Consider the following 18,293-nt stretch of genomic DNA (forward strand, 5'->3'; position numbering starts at 1 on the left):
CACCTCACCTGTTGAGGAAGAAACTATCATGTACTGAACACCCATCTCTGTGAGGCTGGGAGGCGACTGGAGAGGTTAAGATCGTCTGACACCTGAGGTCCTTCCCACTTTGCAGTAACAGATGGGCTCAACCTTTGCTGTTCGCATGGATGAGCCCTAATCACCATTGGTTTTTCACACGTGGCACAGGCGAGAAAGAGCTCTGAAAGATGAGAGTCGCTACAGGAAAGGGCAGGAAACGACCTAAACTTCAAGGAACTTGGTACATAAATTGTGGGAACCAAATAGAAAACGGGCATGCCCACGAAAGAGGCATAATTCCATCAATATGGAAGGTTCTCCTAAAGAATAGGAGATGAGAAAGCAAAGTGCAGCACAGCACAGAGAGCATGCTATCATTGCCATTAAAAGGGGTGGGGTGGTATGTGTGTACATGTCCAATATACACATACATGTATACACACCATGACCTGCTACTCACAGAGTATTCCTCACTGTCGAAGGATACAAAAAACTGGCTAATGATGATTGGGGGATTGAGGGTCAAGGGTGAAGGAGAGAATCACGTTTATTCCTTTTATGGCTTGTAAAGAGATTCTCTTAACCACATACATATTATTTTTAAAACATTTACAAGAAAAACGGGTGGAGGCAATACTGTATAGAAGTACTCTCATCCCCAATGTCCACGTTACCAATTTGGTGGACTCATGCGGGGAAAGCTAGTTATCTAGAAACCTATGCTACTACGGTGCTCAACCAGTGATGTGGGCATCTGCAAACATGGAAAACTGAACAATTCCATGTCCTATGCTTACACGGAGCAGGCACCTTCTCACATGTGCACCTGCCTCTTCAAGAACCAGAGGATCCACTCACCCTCAGAGAAACTTGGGAAACAGAAGGGGCCACTTTCATATTTTTACAGTTACCGGTGAAGCAGTTAAGAAAGAACTTATGAGAAGTTAGCTACCACGTCCTGAGGTGAAAATGAGCTTTCAGCAAAACACCCCAAGGCATGGACTGGCATTATCTCACACAAACCTCTCACAAGCCAAAAAAGCAGTTTGCTTTCAACTCCACTTTACAGAGCAGATGATTTTTTAAATCTACAAACTTTAATGGTACATCACTGAATTACTGAAAGAACATAACAGTTTTTTGAAAAATTTCTTAACAGAGCATCAGAATATTTTAACACTTTATTAAGAGTATTGGCTTTGAATTAGTAGCTGAAGTAACAATTGCATGAAGCCAGATTAGATGTACTGCATAATACTCATACTTGATTTATTGACATTACTTAGCAATTTATTGGACAAAAGTCAAACTTTTTGTTTTTTATTAAGCACATTCCACAGTACAAAGCTGTCATGAATAATATCTGTACAATTTAACAGTTTCAATAGCTGTTCAGACACAAATTTATTTCAAACAGATAATTGGCAAACATAATTAATTACAAGTTAGAATTAGACTATCCCAGTGCTTTAAAACATTAATATAGCAGTAATTTACAGTTGCTCAATTATGGTTAGCAAAATAAAGTCCAGGGTACGGCTGGGAATTACTACTATAATCCCAGAAAGTCAGAAATCCTTGGGTGCCAAAGTCCCCTGCTATAATTTAGTAGGCACAATTCAAAGGTTGTGTGCATATTCGAAGGCCATGATCTCCCAAGGAACAAGAACTTCTATATTAAACATGCAAAAACAACAACAAAAAAATCCATTCGTTCAGAATTGCCTCCTCCCCACCCGTCCCTCCCGCACCCCTGGGCTCTCCTAACCAGTTGATATAAAGCTGTAATGTGGAGTGGTAAAAGTGGACTCACTTCCACAACCACTGTCAAGCTTACAACATCTACCTCACAAATAGAGATTTCCTTTTTATTACACTTGGAGACTCAACTTCTCAAAAATAGAAATTAATTTGGTAACGTGGGAGGGAAAGATGTATTTTTTTAAAAAAGAAAAAGAAAAACTAGAAAGCCAAGCCAACCCAATAAACAAATCACATACACAATTGATCCCCACACCTTCTCAATGCAAAGGACAAAACAGAGCCCAGGGCCCTTCCCTTTAGTAGTAGAGTGTGCTTCCACGGGAAGAGGTTTAGTTAACAGGAGGTTCTTATTGGTCCTTTAAAATGTTACTGACATTCCTTAATCTTTGGAAACAATGGCAAGGGGCAAATCAGAACCTAATATTGAACGAGGGAAAAGGGAGTGCCAACCGAATGCCAAAGTCCTTTCCATGCATGGTCAGCGTGATAGTGCCATTCACACATTCGGGCTGCAGAGCACTTGGGAGTTCTGAGAACCTGCCAGGGCCACGGCAGCAGGTGACACCAGAGATGATGGGAATAGGATTCATGAGCTTGAGGCTTTGCACCACGTAGGAGTACCCTTCCATTCAAGATGGGCCTCTGAACCAACCCGACCTGGTATACGGGCTCCAGCATATGAGCAGGCCCCATACACACCCTGGGGAGGATGTTACATCCATGCCACTATGTGTGCATTCCAGAGCCAGAACACCCAGTCAACAGGGTCTTCTTGTTCCTCCCTTTCCAGGGTTACAAATGCAGAGAATGATGATCTTGGACAGTAAAGTCAAATGAATACCATGGGAAGTGACCACTAGTACTCAGAAGTACTTATGATGAAAAGAACAACAGCAAAATTTCAAGGTACCTCTCTATTATATATGCTGCACAACGAATAAAACATTGTGTTCAACTTCAGAAATTACATTTTAAAACAAGATTCCCATTAAAAACACACACACCACACACATACACACAAAATGACAATGACAAAATAAAAATACCATATGAATACTGCAGGAAGGGTTCTAGGTAATCCACATTAACCCTGGTATCAGGTTCTTGAGGCCAGCCCATGGCTAAGTGCGAACACACTCTGTATTAGTGTCTCAGGCACAGGGGCCCTGACTCCAGCAACCTTGAGGTTAAACTGTTATGTACATTATATCTACATGCGGATACAGTATTTTAAATTAGGAGGCAAGCACACATGTAAAAGTGTTACTCTACCAAATATCAGGAGATGGTTGGGATACAGAGAGAACAGTTAATAAAAGAAAAGAGCTATATTACCTTTTGGGAGATAATATAACCTGGCTTATAGTTCTTTAAATTAAAAGAAATTGGTACAGAAATGAAGTATAATCCAAAAAATATTACTAAGACAATCCAGAGAAATTTTTCCATTGTCCAACATGTTCCTAATACAGGTCAGAATTCATAATGACTTGGACGGTCAAAAGGAGAATGCTAACTTCTGAAAAGGAAAGCCCTGGACATTCTGGGTAGGTGTTTGGCACCCAAAATTTCACCAAAGAAGAATGCTGTTTCTTAATATCAGACCAAAGTGCAAAGCAATATAAATTAGAGGCCAGTCTTCTCTTGATGGTCGATTTACTTCCGTAAAACAGACTGTATGTTCCTTTTATATGAACAATTTACATTTGAAGCATTAGATTTTTTTTTGTTTGTTTCACTGATGGGGGGAGGAAATGGGCTTCTGTTCTACTGGAAGTCGGTGAAGCTAAGGTATCCTTCTCAAAGTAGAGGCCGGAATCGGAGGTGAGAAATGTTGGTACTTGGAAGAGTTAGGCTGCTTTGCATCTACCCAGCGTCTAGAACCAATTCCAGCTTCATAACTCAGCTGTGAAGAACTCCCTTAGGCATTTGGTAGCCATGTAGCCAGTAGTTCAAGACTAGGAAACCCTGGGAAAACAAAACAAAACAAAACAAAAAACAAAGGGAGTATGGATGGATATTCTGGTTAGACATGGAGATATACACCACAGTCCATCCACATCCACACAGACATATACTCATGCACACAGAACAAATTACCAATTTTCAAATATAATCAGCATCAAAAATAAAAGCTCCAAGTTGTTTTGAGCATAATACATACCAGGCATCAGATTTATTTAAACCTTGCAATAATCTTATGAGGTAGAAACTATGATACCACTTGAAAAATAAAAGAACTAAGGCACAGAGACATTACTTAGTTCAAAGCATTAGCCATTAAATGACAAAGAGGGGACTCAAAGAGATGACTGACCCTGTAACTTATCAACTGTCAGTGCTTGCTGCTAAAAATTATTCATATGACAAAATATGCTTCATGTGAGATTTTATATTCAGATTTATCTTTTAAGACATCAGAGCCTACAAAGGCCGGTTTCCTATCTGCCTGACCTCTCTATCATTGTGAAACAAAAATATGCAAAAGCTAGTAAAGTACTCCTTCTAAATAGAATGCTAATAATCAGAAGTTACTTCTTTTTGAAATACATCATTCGGTAAAAGAACAATACAGTGTAGAGGGAAAGACTACTGAATGCTACATATTGCTTTGACCATGACCTTGAGTCAGAAATAGTCTAGTCATAATCTCCACATTCACCCATGTAGATAAATAAGCGCACACACACGTACCTAAACTTATCGTTAACTATGTACAATGCAGGCTGACATTTTTCTATTCTAAATTTCATCATAACAAAGTCAAAATCCATTAAAATGATTTCACAATCACTAATGGGTGACAATCCTTTCCAAACATAGTACTAAATCACTGACCTAGAAGACTTAAAAGTTACCTTTAAGTCTAAAATTCTCTGACAAAAAAAGAGAGGAGAGAGGTTTTTTAAAAGCTTGTACTTTTTTTTAAAAGGAAACTTGCCTAAAAGGTTGTCAATTTTCATAAAGATCAAGAATTCTTCTCAATGAGATCAAGAGAGATTTAATTTCATTCATCACTGTTTTTGCATGAAGGATCTTTAAGAGTATTATTTTTAAAATATTAACACCCACAGATAAGAAGTAGGCATTCCAAACACTGCTCTTGGTAATGTAAACTGATTTAACTCTGCTGGAGAGTAACATGACTCTGTGCATCCCAGTCTTTAAACATCATACCTTTTAACCCAGACACTAAAGACATTTCTGGAATTTATCCAACAGTAATAAAAGCAAAGATTACGGGTGCCTAGGTGGCACAGTCAGTTGAGCGACTGACTCTTGGTTTTGGCTCAGGTCACGATCCCAAGGTTGTGAGACTGAGGCCCACATTGGGCTCCGCACTCGGTGAGTGCAGAGTGTGCTTGAAATTCTCTCTCCTGGGATCCCTGGGTGGCTCAGGGGTTTGGCACCTGCCTTTGGCCCAGGGCGCAATCCTGGAGACCCGGGATCGAATCCCACATCGGGCTCCCGGTGCATGGAGCCTGCTTCTCCCTCTGCCTGTGTCTCTGCCTCTCTCTCTCTCTCTATGACTATCATAAATAAATTAAAAAAATAAAATAAAATAAAAATAAATTCTCTCTCCCTCTCCCTTTGCCCCTCCTGCTCATGCTCTTTCTATATATATATATATATAATAAAAAATAATAAATCTTTAAAAAAGAAAGTAGAGATTAAGCTAAAGAAATGATCATGGCAATGTGTTTTATAACAGCTAAACTGGGGGGAAATATACATATAAAACAACAGGGCCTAGCCAAACAATCGAATATTGTTTTGCCACTAGGAGTAGTAATTGAGATAAATATTGACATTATGGACATGGAACAATTTTGCAATAAAGGGGGGGGGGGGAAGCATTTTAAAAACATGTATATTTATCAGCCATAATTTTAAGAAGTCTGAAAGGGCATATACAAGGAAATTAACAATGGTGAAGAGTATTTTCTTCTTTTGGCTTACCTACTTATTCTAATTTCCTAATAATGATCATATATTGTCTTGTAATAAAAAAGAGAGCTACTGTATTTATTAGGCTCTTAGGAGTTAGTAATTTTTTTTTTTTTTTAATGACTCAGCAAATAGGGCAGCCCGGGTGGCTCAGCGGTTTAGCGCTGCCTTCAGCCCAGGGTGTGACCCTGGAGACCCGGGATCAAGTCCCGCATGGGGCTGGCTCCCCACAAGGAGCCTGCTTTTCCCTCTGCTTGTGTCTCTGCCTCTCTTTCTGTGTCTCTCATGAATAAATGAATAAAATCTTTAAAAAAAAAATGACTCAGCAAATAAATCCATTGCTAAATTTCCTGACACAGAAATACTCTTACCTTGGATTTTTAGGGTTGAATCTTTTACTGCAAGGTTAAATCATCATTAGGGTAGTGTTTCTTATTATGCATAAATCTTACAGTATCACATGGTAATAATTTTTTTCATGTTACAATAAATGAAAAGAATTTGGAAAAGAGCAGTAAAATCTATAGAGCTGACTGCCAAGGTTGTCAAAAGTAATTCACTTTGAAGAGACAAACACATTTGAGGTTTCACTGCTTGTGCTACTTAAATAGCAGATAAGATTTTTCCATTGATTTTTCTAATTGTTGATCATAACAAGGACAGTTGTTCTGAGATTCCCAAAACGAGGGCAGGAGGAAGGTCTAGAAGAATTAACACCACAGTTTCCTTTCTGTCATAGCCAATGAGAGAAACACCATTGGTGATCATTATTTCATTCCTCAACCAAAAAAATCTTGTTTCAGGGCACTTTAAAGTAATATATAAAAGTTGTCCAATTTGTGGAAGTTTATTATGTTCTAAATTTCACCTATTAAATAAGCCAGAGAGGGGAAACAAACTACGGATATCTTGGATTTTATCAAGTGCCTCTCTAATCAGAGGATAAAGAGAAAAACACCTATCAAAAATCCAAAAGAATTATGCTTAAGCTGTTCTCTGACACACCTATTTCCCTGAGCCTATCTACTCCAGAGGCTCAGCTATGGCTGCAGTTGTCCATGTCCTATTTTATGTGCTTCCCTTATGCGGAAAAATAAAAGCAGAGGCACAATGCAGCTAAAGCAATGTGCACAGGAAAACGTACAGTTTTGAAAAGAAAAAGAATGTAATAAGTTTAACAAAAGATGTACAAGGCTTCTACACTAAAACCTGCAAAATACTGCTTAAGAGAAACTGAAAACCTGAAGAATAGAGATAGACCACGTTCATGGATTGGAAGACTCAATTTTTGTTAACGTGGAAATTCTCCCCTAAAATGATAATATGATTCAATGTAGTCTTAATTATAGTCCCAGTAGTCCTCTTCATAAACTTTGACAATAAAAAAAAAATAATTTGACACTTTAATTTAAAACTGGAAGTGAAAATTTAAAGAATCTAGAATGTGAAAATCTAAAGAATCTAGAATCAAAACAATTTTTTTAAGTTGGAAGGTTTATTAATACTCTACAGCACTGGCAAAAGAATAGCCATATATATCATGGACTTAGAAAAGAGTCCAGAAATAGACCTACACATAAGGGGTCAACTGATTTTTGGACAAAGCTGCTAAAGCAAATTCTATGGGAAAAGGAATTTTTTTTTCCTTTTAGTGCTAGAACAAACAGGTATTTTACAAAAACAAGACCAATGACATTCTCACCTCACACTATATACACCAAATTAATTCTAACTGAATCAAAGACGGATATGTAAAAGCTAAGAACACAAAACTTTCTAAAATATGCTGGTCCAAACAGTAATCACTATCTACATGTAGCTATTTAAAGTATAATTAAATACAATGAAATATTCAATTAAATTCAATTACAATATAATTTAAAATTTAGTCCCTAAGGCACACTGGGCACATTTCAAGAGCTGAATAGCCACAAGTAGCTACTGACTACCTTACTGGATACCTTACTGGATGGTGCAGCTATAGAAAATGTACACTAATCGACAGAAAGGCAGGTTGGTGTTTGCTAAGGCTAGGATGGGGTCACACTTTGCCTACACAGGTGACAGAAGGGAACTTTTTGGGGTGACAAATGTTATCTTGATTGTAGAAGTAGTTTCAGAGATTGTCTACATTTGTAAAAACTCATCAAATATTATGCTTTAAACGAGTACAATTTCTACAAAATCATACCTCAATAAAATTGATTTAAAAAACAAGAACAGGGGCAAGGCAGAGGGAGACATGTACATCTAGGTACCTGACTATGTAGGGAATATATCTAGTACCTGACACTGCCAGTTTAGAGGACTTATTCCAATTTTTTACTGAGTATATTATCTTTAGGTTTGCTGAAAGTGACTGCAGAAATACACTACAGCTGTACAGACATTTATCTATTTAAGGGCAAACTCTAGTGTAGCCTAGGAGAAAAAAACACCAATATGTCCTTTTGGCCCTGGGTGTCACTTGCCCAACAAACATCAATAAGCACTTACAATACACCTGAGCACTCTATTGAACATTGGAGTTACATAATAAAAGGAGTACTACAGCCTTGTGAAGGAGACAGACATGCAAACTATTTCAGTATCAAATAATAAATCAGATCAAATAAAGGGGCAAAGGTGGGTGGGAGTGTCTAAAAAAGGCATAATAATGCACACAAGGGGAGGGAGATGATAGAGGTCTGAACTACTATGGTGTAATTAGAGAAATTAAACAGAATCTAGTCTGACTAAATCTAGTCATTTAACAGCTAAATGCTAAAACTCCTGTCAGCTAATTGAAGTCAATGAACCTCAGTCCTGAAGACAACGGGAAGCCAATAAGGCAGAGGATGGCAGTGGCTGAGCTTAAGATGATCCTAGCTGAGAGCAGAATGGAAAGTGAATGAGGGAGAAGAAAGACCAGGAGGGAAACCAATTTTCATTTGGGTCCATTTCTCCTTCCCAGTATTTTCCTTAGGATTTTTGGGAAGGGAGGTTGAAGTGAGGAGGAACAAACATTCAAGAGATCCTTCCCTTCTTCCTCTGTAATTCCCTTATAATATCTATTTTAAGATTCTATTCAATAAATGTAGTAACTATGCCATAAGGGTTTTCAACTCATGAAGAATCTATCCAGAGAGAAAGTAGCAGGGCAGATGGTCACTATCATGAGAAATAGTATAAACAAACCTGGGGTGGGAAGAGCAGCTATGTATATGGCTTACAAGTCATTAACCATTCACCTCCCATACCCAGGTACACACTGACAACCCAATTATCCCTTTGGGGTCCACATTGGGTCCCAGAATCCTTCCAGCCAGACACTACTGATCAAACCCAGCCAGCATGAAGAAAGTGTTTATTTGCCATTCCTGATGCAGACCCTTGGTTTATCACTAATAGACGGCATAGGGGCAAGACTAGAGGTCAGCAAACTTTTTCTCAAAGAGCTGTATAATAAATATTTTAGCTGCTGCAAGCCATATTGTCTCCGTGGCATATATTCACCTCTGCCAATGAAGAATGAAAATGGCCAGAGGCAATATATAAACAAATGAGCACAGCTATAATAATAAAACTTCATTATTTATGGACACTAGAATTTAAAATTCACATAATTTTCACGTGTCATAAAATAGTATTCTTCTTTTAACTTTTTTCAATTATTTAAAAGTGTAAAAAAACTATTCTTAGCTTGCTGTGGTAGGGGAATAAAATCAGGCAGTGGAACAAATTTGGCCGCTGGCTGTAGTCTGCTGACCCTTGGGTAAAACAAACTTCCTGGACATCTGTGTTTTGGGTCTTAGAGTCTTAAGTAAGAAGTATTAGAAACAATGGTAATTGGGTGATCTACGAGCCCTATCTTTTCATCAAAAATAATTTCACAATTCTACACATAAACTTTCTTTACACTTTTAATATTTAATGAACAGAAAAATGTATAATGATAAAGAGCCACTAAGTATTAAGTAATATTTTTAAATAAATATGATTTTTATTAATCAATCTTTACATACATATATATACACAGTAATACATATAGGTACAAACATATTGATTCAATCTGCCAAGTTTAACATGCACAGAATTTATTGGCCCCCTTGCAAAAATTTTCAGAGTTGGAAATACTGCTCCAGATGAACAGGGCCATCGGTTCCCAGGACACAGCCAAGTAAAAGGCTTCTCATCCTCTAGGTTGGACACCCTTAGTAATCAAAATGCCATCATCAATGGTTACAATGGCTCTAAGTCTTCCTGTAACCAGAGCAAAGGACTTTGCTTCCAGGGTACCTGTTGTGTCTAATGGATGAAGAACCGGTTTTAGGGGCTTTCTCAACAAACACCTTTCTTTGATCCCTCTTCTAACGAACAGTGGTGGTGGGTAGATTAATAACAGGGGCAGAGGGGGAATTTTGAGTGTTTGGTTGATGGTGATTTTTTTTTTAAATAAAAGAACTGAAAAACAGAGAAAAAGGAGATTCTTACATCCCAAAACTGAATTTGAAGGACTTTACCTGTGTTAAATTGATAGGACCTGGGGAACCATTTAGGAAAACAGTTTTAAAAAACAGGAACTACATCAACTGCCGATGTGAAAACCCACAATATATAGGATGCCAATTTCGATCTTATTTTAGTATGACCATAAAGATCTAGCCTGACACTGGAATTCTGCAATGCTGAGGCACCTAATAGACACTAACCACCTTGGTTCCTATCAACGGGAAACCCAAATCACAACACTGCCCCAAAGGGAAGGTGAATTCAATGAGCAAGGTTAAACATGGGGAGGTACTCACCTGAAACGGGTAAAGTGCAGACTGTTATCTGGAAATGTAAGTGTATGTTCTGGAGGGAGAACGGGTCTCGTTCTGGGCACTGGGAGGCACATTTAAGAAATCCCAAATCAAAATAGTGTCATCATGGGAGCTGCTGATGATCTGAAATTCATCAAACTGTAGCCGGAACACACGTCCAGAATGTTCCTGTGAAATTTAACAGCTTGATGAGTAAAACGAAACCTTTACAATCCCTCGTATCTCATGATCAGTGATTTGGTGCAGGCTGAAAATGTAGCTACTTATCCATGCTTCCTAAATAATATTCCAGAGCTTACTGAGCTTTGTCCTTTACCCTGGGAGCAAATACCTTGGCTTTTCCTTCTAAGCCTTTTTTTTTTTTTTAATTAATCTTTGTATCGGAGATCCTGGCTCATTAATATGTTGAAGAAAAAAACTATGCGATCACTTCGCCAAGGATCTTGGAAAGGTAAACAACCATATTAAATACCCATGCATGATACGCTGTAAAAAGCAGAGCCAGAAGGATGTTTTTAACATTACCAAGAATATCTATCTCAACCACAGTCAAAATCAAAATTAATGGTGAAATAGAAGCATTCTCATTAAAATAAAGAAGAAAAGAAAAATGGTCCTAACCACAGGACTGCATGTTCTAATCAGTGCAAGAAGCAAAAAAATAGAAATAAAAGGTAAAGCTACTGAAAATAAGAACAAGTCTATCAATATTTTCAAACAACTGTCTCCTCATTAATGTAACAAAAGTAACCAGACTATTAGAAATAATGAGCCTGCCAAAGTTGCTAAAACAAGATTAACACATAAAAATAAGGTATTTTTATATGCCAAAGCAATAATCCATACAATATAGATTAAGGGGAAATTCCATCATAATACAAACATGTGCTATATTATAAAAATATAACGTAACCAGATACCCATATTAAGAAATCTCCCAAATCTACAGGAAATACTTTGTACTCTAGAGGAAACCAATCCACCTACAAATGAGGACGCCTGCTTTCACATATTAAGCTGTATTAATGCTCCTTGGGAAAGAGCTCCCTGTAATGTAAATGTCAGTTATTCTCTGCTTTTGGCTAAACAAAATGAACAAAATAGTGCATTTCTCTGAAGGCACACTGTGAGATACACAAGCTTTCTTGTGATACACCTAGGCAGGTCTATCTGCAGGTATCATCTTCCAGGGCAGGAACCACTCCCATTTCAACAGATTACATACCACCAATGTGCGCAAACACAAAGTGCTTGCTGGGGCTCGAGGGTCAAGAGCAGCTTGCAAGTCCCAAACTTTAATTTTCCTAGAAAATAAATGGAGATTGCGATTAGTAGAAAAGTTATTAACATTTTATATATCAAGGAACTTCCCTGATAGAAAAAAGTACATCTGAACTGCTATTAGAAAAGCTAATGGAGACTGCTTATGTCTTAACAAGTCATTTAAACCATTTACACTTGATTTTGAAAAAAAAATAAGGACCTACACATTCTCGGAATTGTTGAAACTGTGAAGAAATATTTTTTAAGGGAGACCAGAAAACAACTTCAGGTTATCTAAATTCAGTTCCTGACCTGATAATCTATGTCACCAAATTCATTAATCAGAGGGCTCTCTGGAGCTGAGTAGGTGCTGCTGACAGAAGCTAGGACTCTCTGTGAAATTCCAAGGATACCTTTCTTCGAACTAAGCAAAGGAGTATAAACAGACCAACTAGTCCATTTGTGAAGTATACATAAAGTCACCTTGAAAGGTTTACAGTTGCCATTTGCTCATTTAAAAAGTCCTGAGGCTTTTTTAAAAAAGAGTGTTTAACCAAAGGGTAAAGGAAATGGACCACTGAACGAACACACACAAACACAAACACACACACACACACACACACACACACACACACACACACCTAGCTTAATTTAGGACTGAGGCAAAGAATGGAATTCCTGTACAACCTAAGCTACTTACAAAGCTTACAATAATAGTTACCATAATGGTTAAAAGTGTAAGCATAGGAGTTACAGAAGCTATCCTACTGTAAGACTTGGGGCAAGACCACTCATCCTTCTGGGCCTGAGCAGCTTCACCTGATCAAGTGGTATAATAACATCTGCCATCCATTACACAGCAAGGATCTAGCACAGAATTGGCACATACATAGCTGCTTAATATACAGTGCTTGTTTTTCCTCTAGACACAGTGACAGTAGTGTATTTAAAATTTGAAATACATACCCATCATAGGCCCCACTGACAATCCTCTTGTTATCAAACCGGATGCATCGGACCAATTCTTCATGTCCCTCTAGGACTCTTAAACAGGCACCACATTCGATATCCCATAGCCTTGAAAGTAAAACAGATCTCTGTGAAACAACTTCCCACACATGATTCACACTATCCTTGAGTTCTTCATGTCTGTCCCATTCATGATTTTCACTCTCCTGAACTTGTTTCTATCTTCACTCCCAGTCTACATTATACACGTAGAAAGATACATATGTATATTTAGATCATTTGTATATTTTAAAGCACTAATTTGGGGGACACAGGGCTAGCTGAGTCAGAAGAGCATGTGACTCTTGATCTCAGGGTCATGAGTTCGAGCCCCATGTTAGGTGTAGAGAATACTTAAATAAAAACATTTTTTTTTTAAAGAGACTAAATTGGGTAGAAGCCTTCTCATTATATTTCCTTTTATTCAGTTTTTTAATCACATGCATGTATTACTATTCTTTTAATTTTTATTCGGCATTCTTTTAATGTCTGAATTGATGAAACCACGTAGCTAAATGGTATAACAAGGACTTTCCTGGGGGAGACAGGGATTGCAGGCAGTAAAGAGAAAGAAAAGGCATGTGTGTGGGTTGAGGAGAGGATATAGTATGTACAGCCAGGGGTGTTAGGCTTCCAGGCCAGGCACTTCTGGCCTAGAATCAATGAGGCCTGCTAAAGTTAGAACCAGTGCACGAGGGGCACCTGAGTGGCTCAGTGGTTGAGCATCTGCCTTTGGCTCAGGTCATGATCCTGGGGTCCTGCGATCAAGTCCCACATCGGGCTCCCCATGGGGAGCCGCCTTCTCCCTCTGCCTATGTCTCTGCCTCTCTGTGTCCCTCATGAATAAATAAATAAAATCTTAAAAAAAAAAAAAAAAGGACCAGTTCATGAGCATGGTGGTTTCCCTCTCCTGATGAGGCTTAGGGACAACCCCTCTTAGATGATACTGCATATTAGGGTTGTCTAGTTTATGAGGTCATAGTGGGAGCCTCTTATTAGGTATATGAAGCATCTCAAAAATATAAACCCACACAACATCCAGACTTTTTCTTGGTGTATGATTTATATGTGAAATTGAAATTTTCACATTTTTCTATCATTGGTTTTCCTACACTGTTTGCAAAAATAAATCATAAGCACGTACAAAACAAAGTTAGCAAACTAATTCTGTAACAACCTTTTCTTAGCCTCTCTACAAGTAGCTCTTACCATCCGCCCCATGAATATTTTATGACAGCCACACTCAGCAAATCTTCTCATCAGTGTCAGGGACACTGGCTTCTCTAATCTACTGTGAACAGTGTCATTTAGCACTACCACTGACTCCAAAGTGGTCCCCTCTATAAACTATAAAGGAATACACATTATCACTTTGTAAAACCTCAGAGAGTCCCGTGAGAAAGTTAAGGACTGTCTACTGCTGAAATAGTTAAGTAATAGAAAGCATCAAGATTCAGGTTCTCATGGTACTTTCATAATACCTTAAAAACTTAAAACAATAAAGAAAACTCACAGCAGTTTCGGCTCTATCATTGTGGTTTCATTCCCTCCTTCCTTCTTTTTTTTTTAAACCAATCTTTATTTTGCCCAAACATTAAACAATTTGGTTATAAACAAGCCAGGACAATGGAAAAATGACTAAGGATTAGTAAACAGATATTTAAGATAAATATTATAAAATAATATAACAAAGATTAAATATTTAAGATATTTTTTTAATATTTAAGATATTTAATAAAATGTTTAAAGTCTGTCATATTTACTAGAAAGCAAGGTCACTGAGTGTTGGGAGATAAAATACAGGCATAATAGGAGTGGATGATCCTGTAGCACAGTCTTGTACAAGACAAAGTATGCTCGTCCCATGTGCTAGTGAGGAAGAGAGGAGGTACAGGTAAGGGAAAGTGGTGAGTCAAGCCAGAGCATCCTCTGTTCTGAGGGGTTTGGGTATTAAGGGATCTTGGGTGGAGCAGACGTTATAAAACATTGTGTCTTGGGGGAATCAGTTTATCTGCTTCAGTATGCAGAGCCAAACAGATTAATAAAAGTCATATACAGTTTTCTTACTTGAAGTATCCCTGAAGGTTCAAAGTCTTTCGAACATCAAGACAGGGAGGAATAAAAAATATGGCAAAAATCGGCCTGCTCTGGCAGCACACCAACTTCTACCCACCTTATGGTATTATCTGATGATCCACTAACAACCAGCCGATCCCTGTACTGGAGACAGGCAATGCCTCGCTTGTGCCCATTCAGAGTACGAACAAATTCACAGGTACTTGTGCTCCAGACCTGTATAATAGATTATCAGTCTTTTAAGAACAAATGCAGAAAAGTCCCCTCACAATACACCTTTTTACAAAAATCAGAGCTTCTGAGAATGACCAAAATACTTGACTATGAAATATGGTTTGGGGGCTGGGGGACAGATTGGCCAGCATACAGTTTTCTTGGCTGTGGAGGGATAAAACAGGAATGAAACACAGGGAAGCTGTGAAGTCTCCAAACCTTGAGATATTCACAAAGAGAACATCTCCTGGATGGTTCAGACATTCACTTGCCTAGAAGGAAGAGTGTGGGCCAGATTTTATGTTTTCATGCCAGCTGACATGTCAAATCCAATGTAACTGATGTGAAAAAGTTTCACCTTTCACATCCTCCTCTTTTCCAGCATAGTTGCTTGAACAGCTCCATTTGTTTTGACACATCACTCCTAATATTATGTATGTGGAATAAATAATCCCTCTTTTGTGAAACCATCTGCAAGACTTAGATGTTCACAGACACACTTAATATATTACAAGCCAAATAAGGAGATGCAAAGCAACCGAAGTGCCCTGAATTATTTTACCAGCTGCATTTGTAGTTGAATGGGATAACTAGATATCTACATGCAAGAGAATGAAGTCAGACCCCTAACTCACACGATACACAAAAATTTAATTCAGAATGGATCAAAGGCCTAAATGTGAGAGCTGAAACTATGAAACTCTCAGAAGAAAACCCAGGAGTAAATCTTTGTGATCTTGGATTAGACAATGGTTTCTTAGACATGACAACAAAAGCATAAGCAACAGAAGACAAAAACTGAGAAACTGGACTCCATTAAAATTAAGTTGTCTGTGTTTCAAAGGACACCACCAAGAAAGTGAAAAGAGAACCCACAGGATGGAAGAAAATATTTGCAAATAATTTACCTGATAAGGGACTTGTAACCAGAGTATATAAAAAACTTTTACAACTACACAATTTTAAAAAGTAATAATAATCCAATTTTTTAAGTATGTGAAAGATTTAAAATACATGTTTCTCCAAATAAGATATAAAAATGGCCAATAAGCACCGAAAAGATGCTCACTACAATTAGTCACTAGGGAAATGGAAACCAAAACCAGTGATACCACTGCACAACTACTAGGATGGCTGTAATAAAAAAGACAGACAATAACAAGTGCTGGCAAGGATATGGAAAAGTCCTCCAGGCTGATCTAATGCAACACTGTTTTGTAAAAAGGCCCAAACATTCCACACAGTGATCTCATTCCAATTGGTGTGACTGAGCAGTGAGTGATTACATACACACCCTACTTGTCCAGCTTACAGACCACTCATTTAAAGTTTGATGCTACCTTTGTGATTTGTGGGGCTAGAAACTAGACTCTAGAAAGCTAACTAGTACTGGCCATAAAAAGAAGGCTTTTTGAGCCAAATCTAAATGCTCACACATTGCTAGTGGGATTTTAAAATGATGTAGCCACTTTGGAAAATTTTGGCAGTTCCTCAAAATGTTAAACCCAGAGTTACCTCCCAAGAGAACTAAAAATTTATGTCCATGCAAAAGCTTGTACACAAATGCTTATGGCAGCACTATTTGATACAAATAAAAAGTGCAAACCACCAAAATGTCCATCAACTGACAAATGGACAAACAGAACGTGGTTAAATCCATGAAATTTTATTGTCATTAGAACGAATGACATACTGACACATGCCACAATATTCACGGATGAACCATGAAAACATGACACTAAACGCAAGAAGCCAGACAGAAACATCACATATTATGATTATATTTGTATGAAATGTCTAGAAGAGGCATATCCATGGACAAAAAGTAGATTAGTCATTGCCAGGCACCAGGAGAAGAGAATGGGGGTTGACTGTCAATGGGTTGGGGGTTTTTTTCAGAGGGCAATGAAAATGTTCTGAAATTAGATGGCTAACCCTGTGACTATACTAAAGGCCACTGGTTTGCATGCTTTAAATGGTGAATCTTATGGTATGTGAATTATATCTCAATAAAGCTATTATAAAAATTGAAGAAAGCTAAAATTAAAGAAAGTTAATATGGACACTGGAATCGGTACATTTACCATATCCTCTGAATCACCCTACACTACAACTGTTTGCATCAGGCCTGCCACCCACCACACACTGAGCTTCTTGAAAGTAGGCGTGTGTCTTTTTTTTTTTTTTTTTAAATATGGAATGCTTCACGAATTTGCGTGTCATCCTTGCGCAGGGGCCATGCTAATCTTCTCTGTATCGTTCCAATTTTAGTATATGTGCTGCCGAAGCGAGCACTAGGCGTGTGTCTTAATCAGTATTATATCTCCAGCATCCAGCCCAGGGTCTGCGGCATGGCAGGTTCTCAAAATTAAGTGAATAATGAATAAATCAAATTTCAGCACTGCCACTACCTAGCTGTGTGGTCTGCAGCCCAGTTCTTCACTCTCTGAGCATACTCTGTAAAATAGAGGCAATACCCACCTCAACAGAGTGCTGGAAAAAAATGGAGTGACACAGTAATGGAAAGCTCCCAGTACACAGTGCACATTCCACAGGTTAGTTCTCTGCCCCTTAAAAATATGAGATCAACAGTGCCATTTCATGCAATAGAGGGCTGCTCTGTATCCTGGACCCATGACCATTTCCTCCTACCTTGCATATGATTCTGGAAGCATGAAGAATGGAACTGCTTCAAGGGCTCAAGCACAAGTGGAAGAGAATAAACATCTTGCAAGTACCAGGTCGGAAAAGGCACCTCTGCTTTCTCTGCGTTCTAATAAGGTGAGGAGTAAGCAGAGTTATGACTGCAGACACACTTACTTTGATGGTTCTGTCACCAGAGGCAGACACAATGTATTTATCATCAAAGTCTACAACATTGACAGCAGCGCGGTGGCCAACCAGGACACGGCGTAAAGTGATATCGGTGGCAGAAGCCATGTCCCACACGGCAATGGAGCGGTCCTTCGAACAGGTTACCATCAGTCCATTGCTGAAGCGTAAGTGCAGTACAGCCTCGTTGTGGTGGATCAACGTGTTTAGAACTTCACCCGTGTTCACATCCCAGACTCTAGATGAGAATGAAAAAGCACAATGCATCATTGTTAAGACAACCAGGAAGAGAGTCTAGCTTCTGTGCCCCGGGCCCATTCTTAGTAGTAGGCTGGGGAGGTGTAAGCTTTGCTTGTATTTGGT

The 18,293-nt window shown here is 38.4% G+C and overlaps 1 protein-coding gene and 1 non-coding gene across 13 annotated transcripts in view; both read right to left on the reverse strand.

Annotated features, from left to right (window-relative positions):
- Positions 1–1,188: 1,188 nt before the first annotated feature.
- FBXW11 (F-box and WD repeat domain containing 11) overlaps positions 1,189–18,293 on the reverse strand; it is a 134,545-nt gene continuing 117,440 nt past the window's right edge. For 11 of the 12 annotated variants that reach the window (XM_041750562.1, XM_041750557.1, XM_041750556.1 and 8 more), the window contains 6 exons: positions 17,919–18,168; positions 14,983–15,101; positions 12,768–12,878; positions 11,764–11,842; positions 10,521–10,706; positions 1,189–3,753 (listed from right to left, as the gene is read on the reverse strand). In XM_041750562.1, the coding sequence (XP_041606496.1) occupies positions 10,545–10,706; positions 11,764–11,842; positions 12,768–12,878; positions 14,983–15,101; positions 17,919–18,168 (721 nt within the window). In that variant the 3' untranslated portion in view covers positions 1,189–3,753; positions 10,521–10,544. Of the gene's footprint in view, positions 3,754–9,690; positions 10,021–10,520; positions 10,707–11,763; positions 11,843–12,767; positions 12,879–14,982; positions 15,102–17,918; positions 18,169–18,293 lie in introns of those variants that run through there. The other variant, XM_041750554.1, reaches the window with a different exon arrangement.
- On the reverse strand, positions 17,287–17,393 carry LOC121488430. Its single transcript, XR_005987059.1, has one exon. It is a non-coding gene; the product is annotated as a U6 spliceosomal RNA (small nuclear RNA).

This window comes from Vulpes lagopus, chromosome 3 (genome assembly GCF_018345385.1).
Source record: "Vulpes lagopus strain Blue_001 chromosome 3, ASM1834538v1, whole genome shotgun sequence".
Classification (NCBI taxonomy): Eukaryota; Metazoa; Chordata; class Mammalia; order Carnivora; family Canidae; genus Vulpes; species Vulpes lagopus.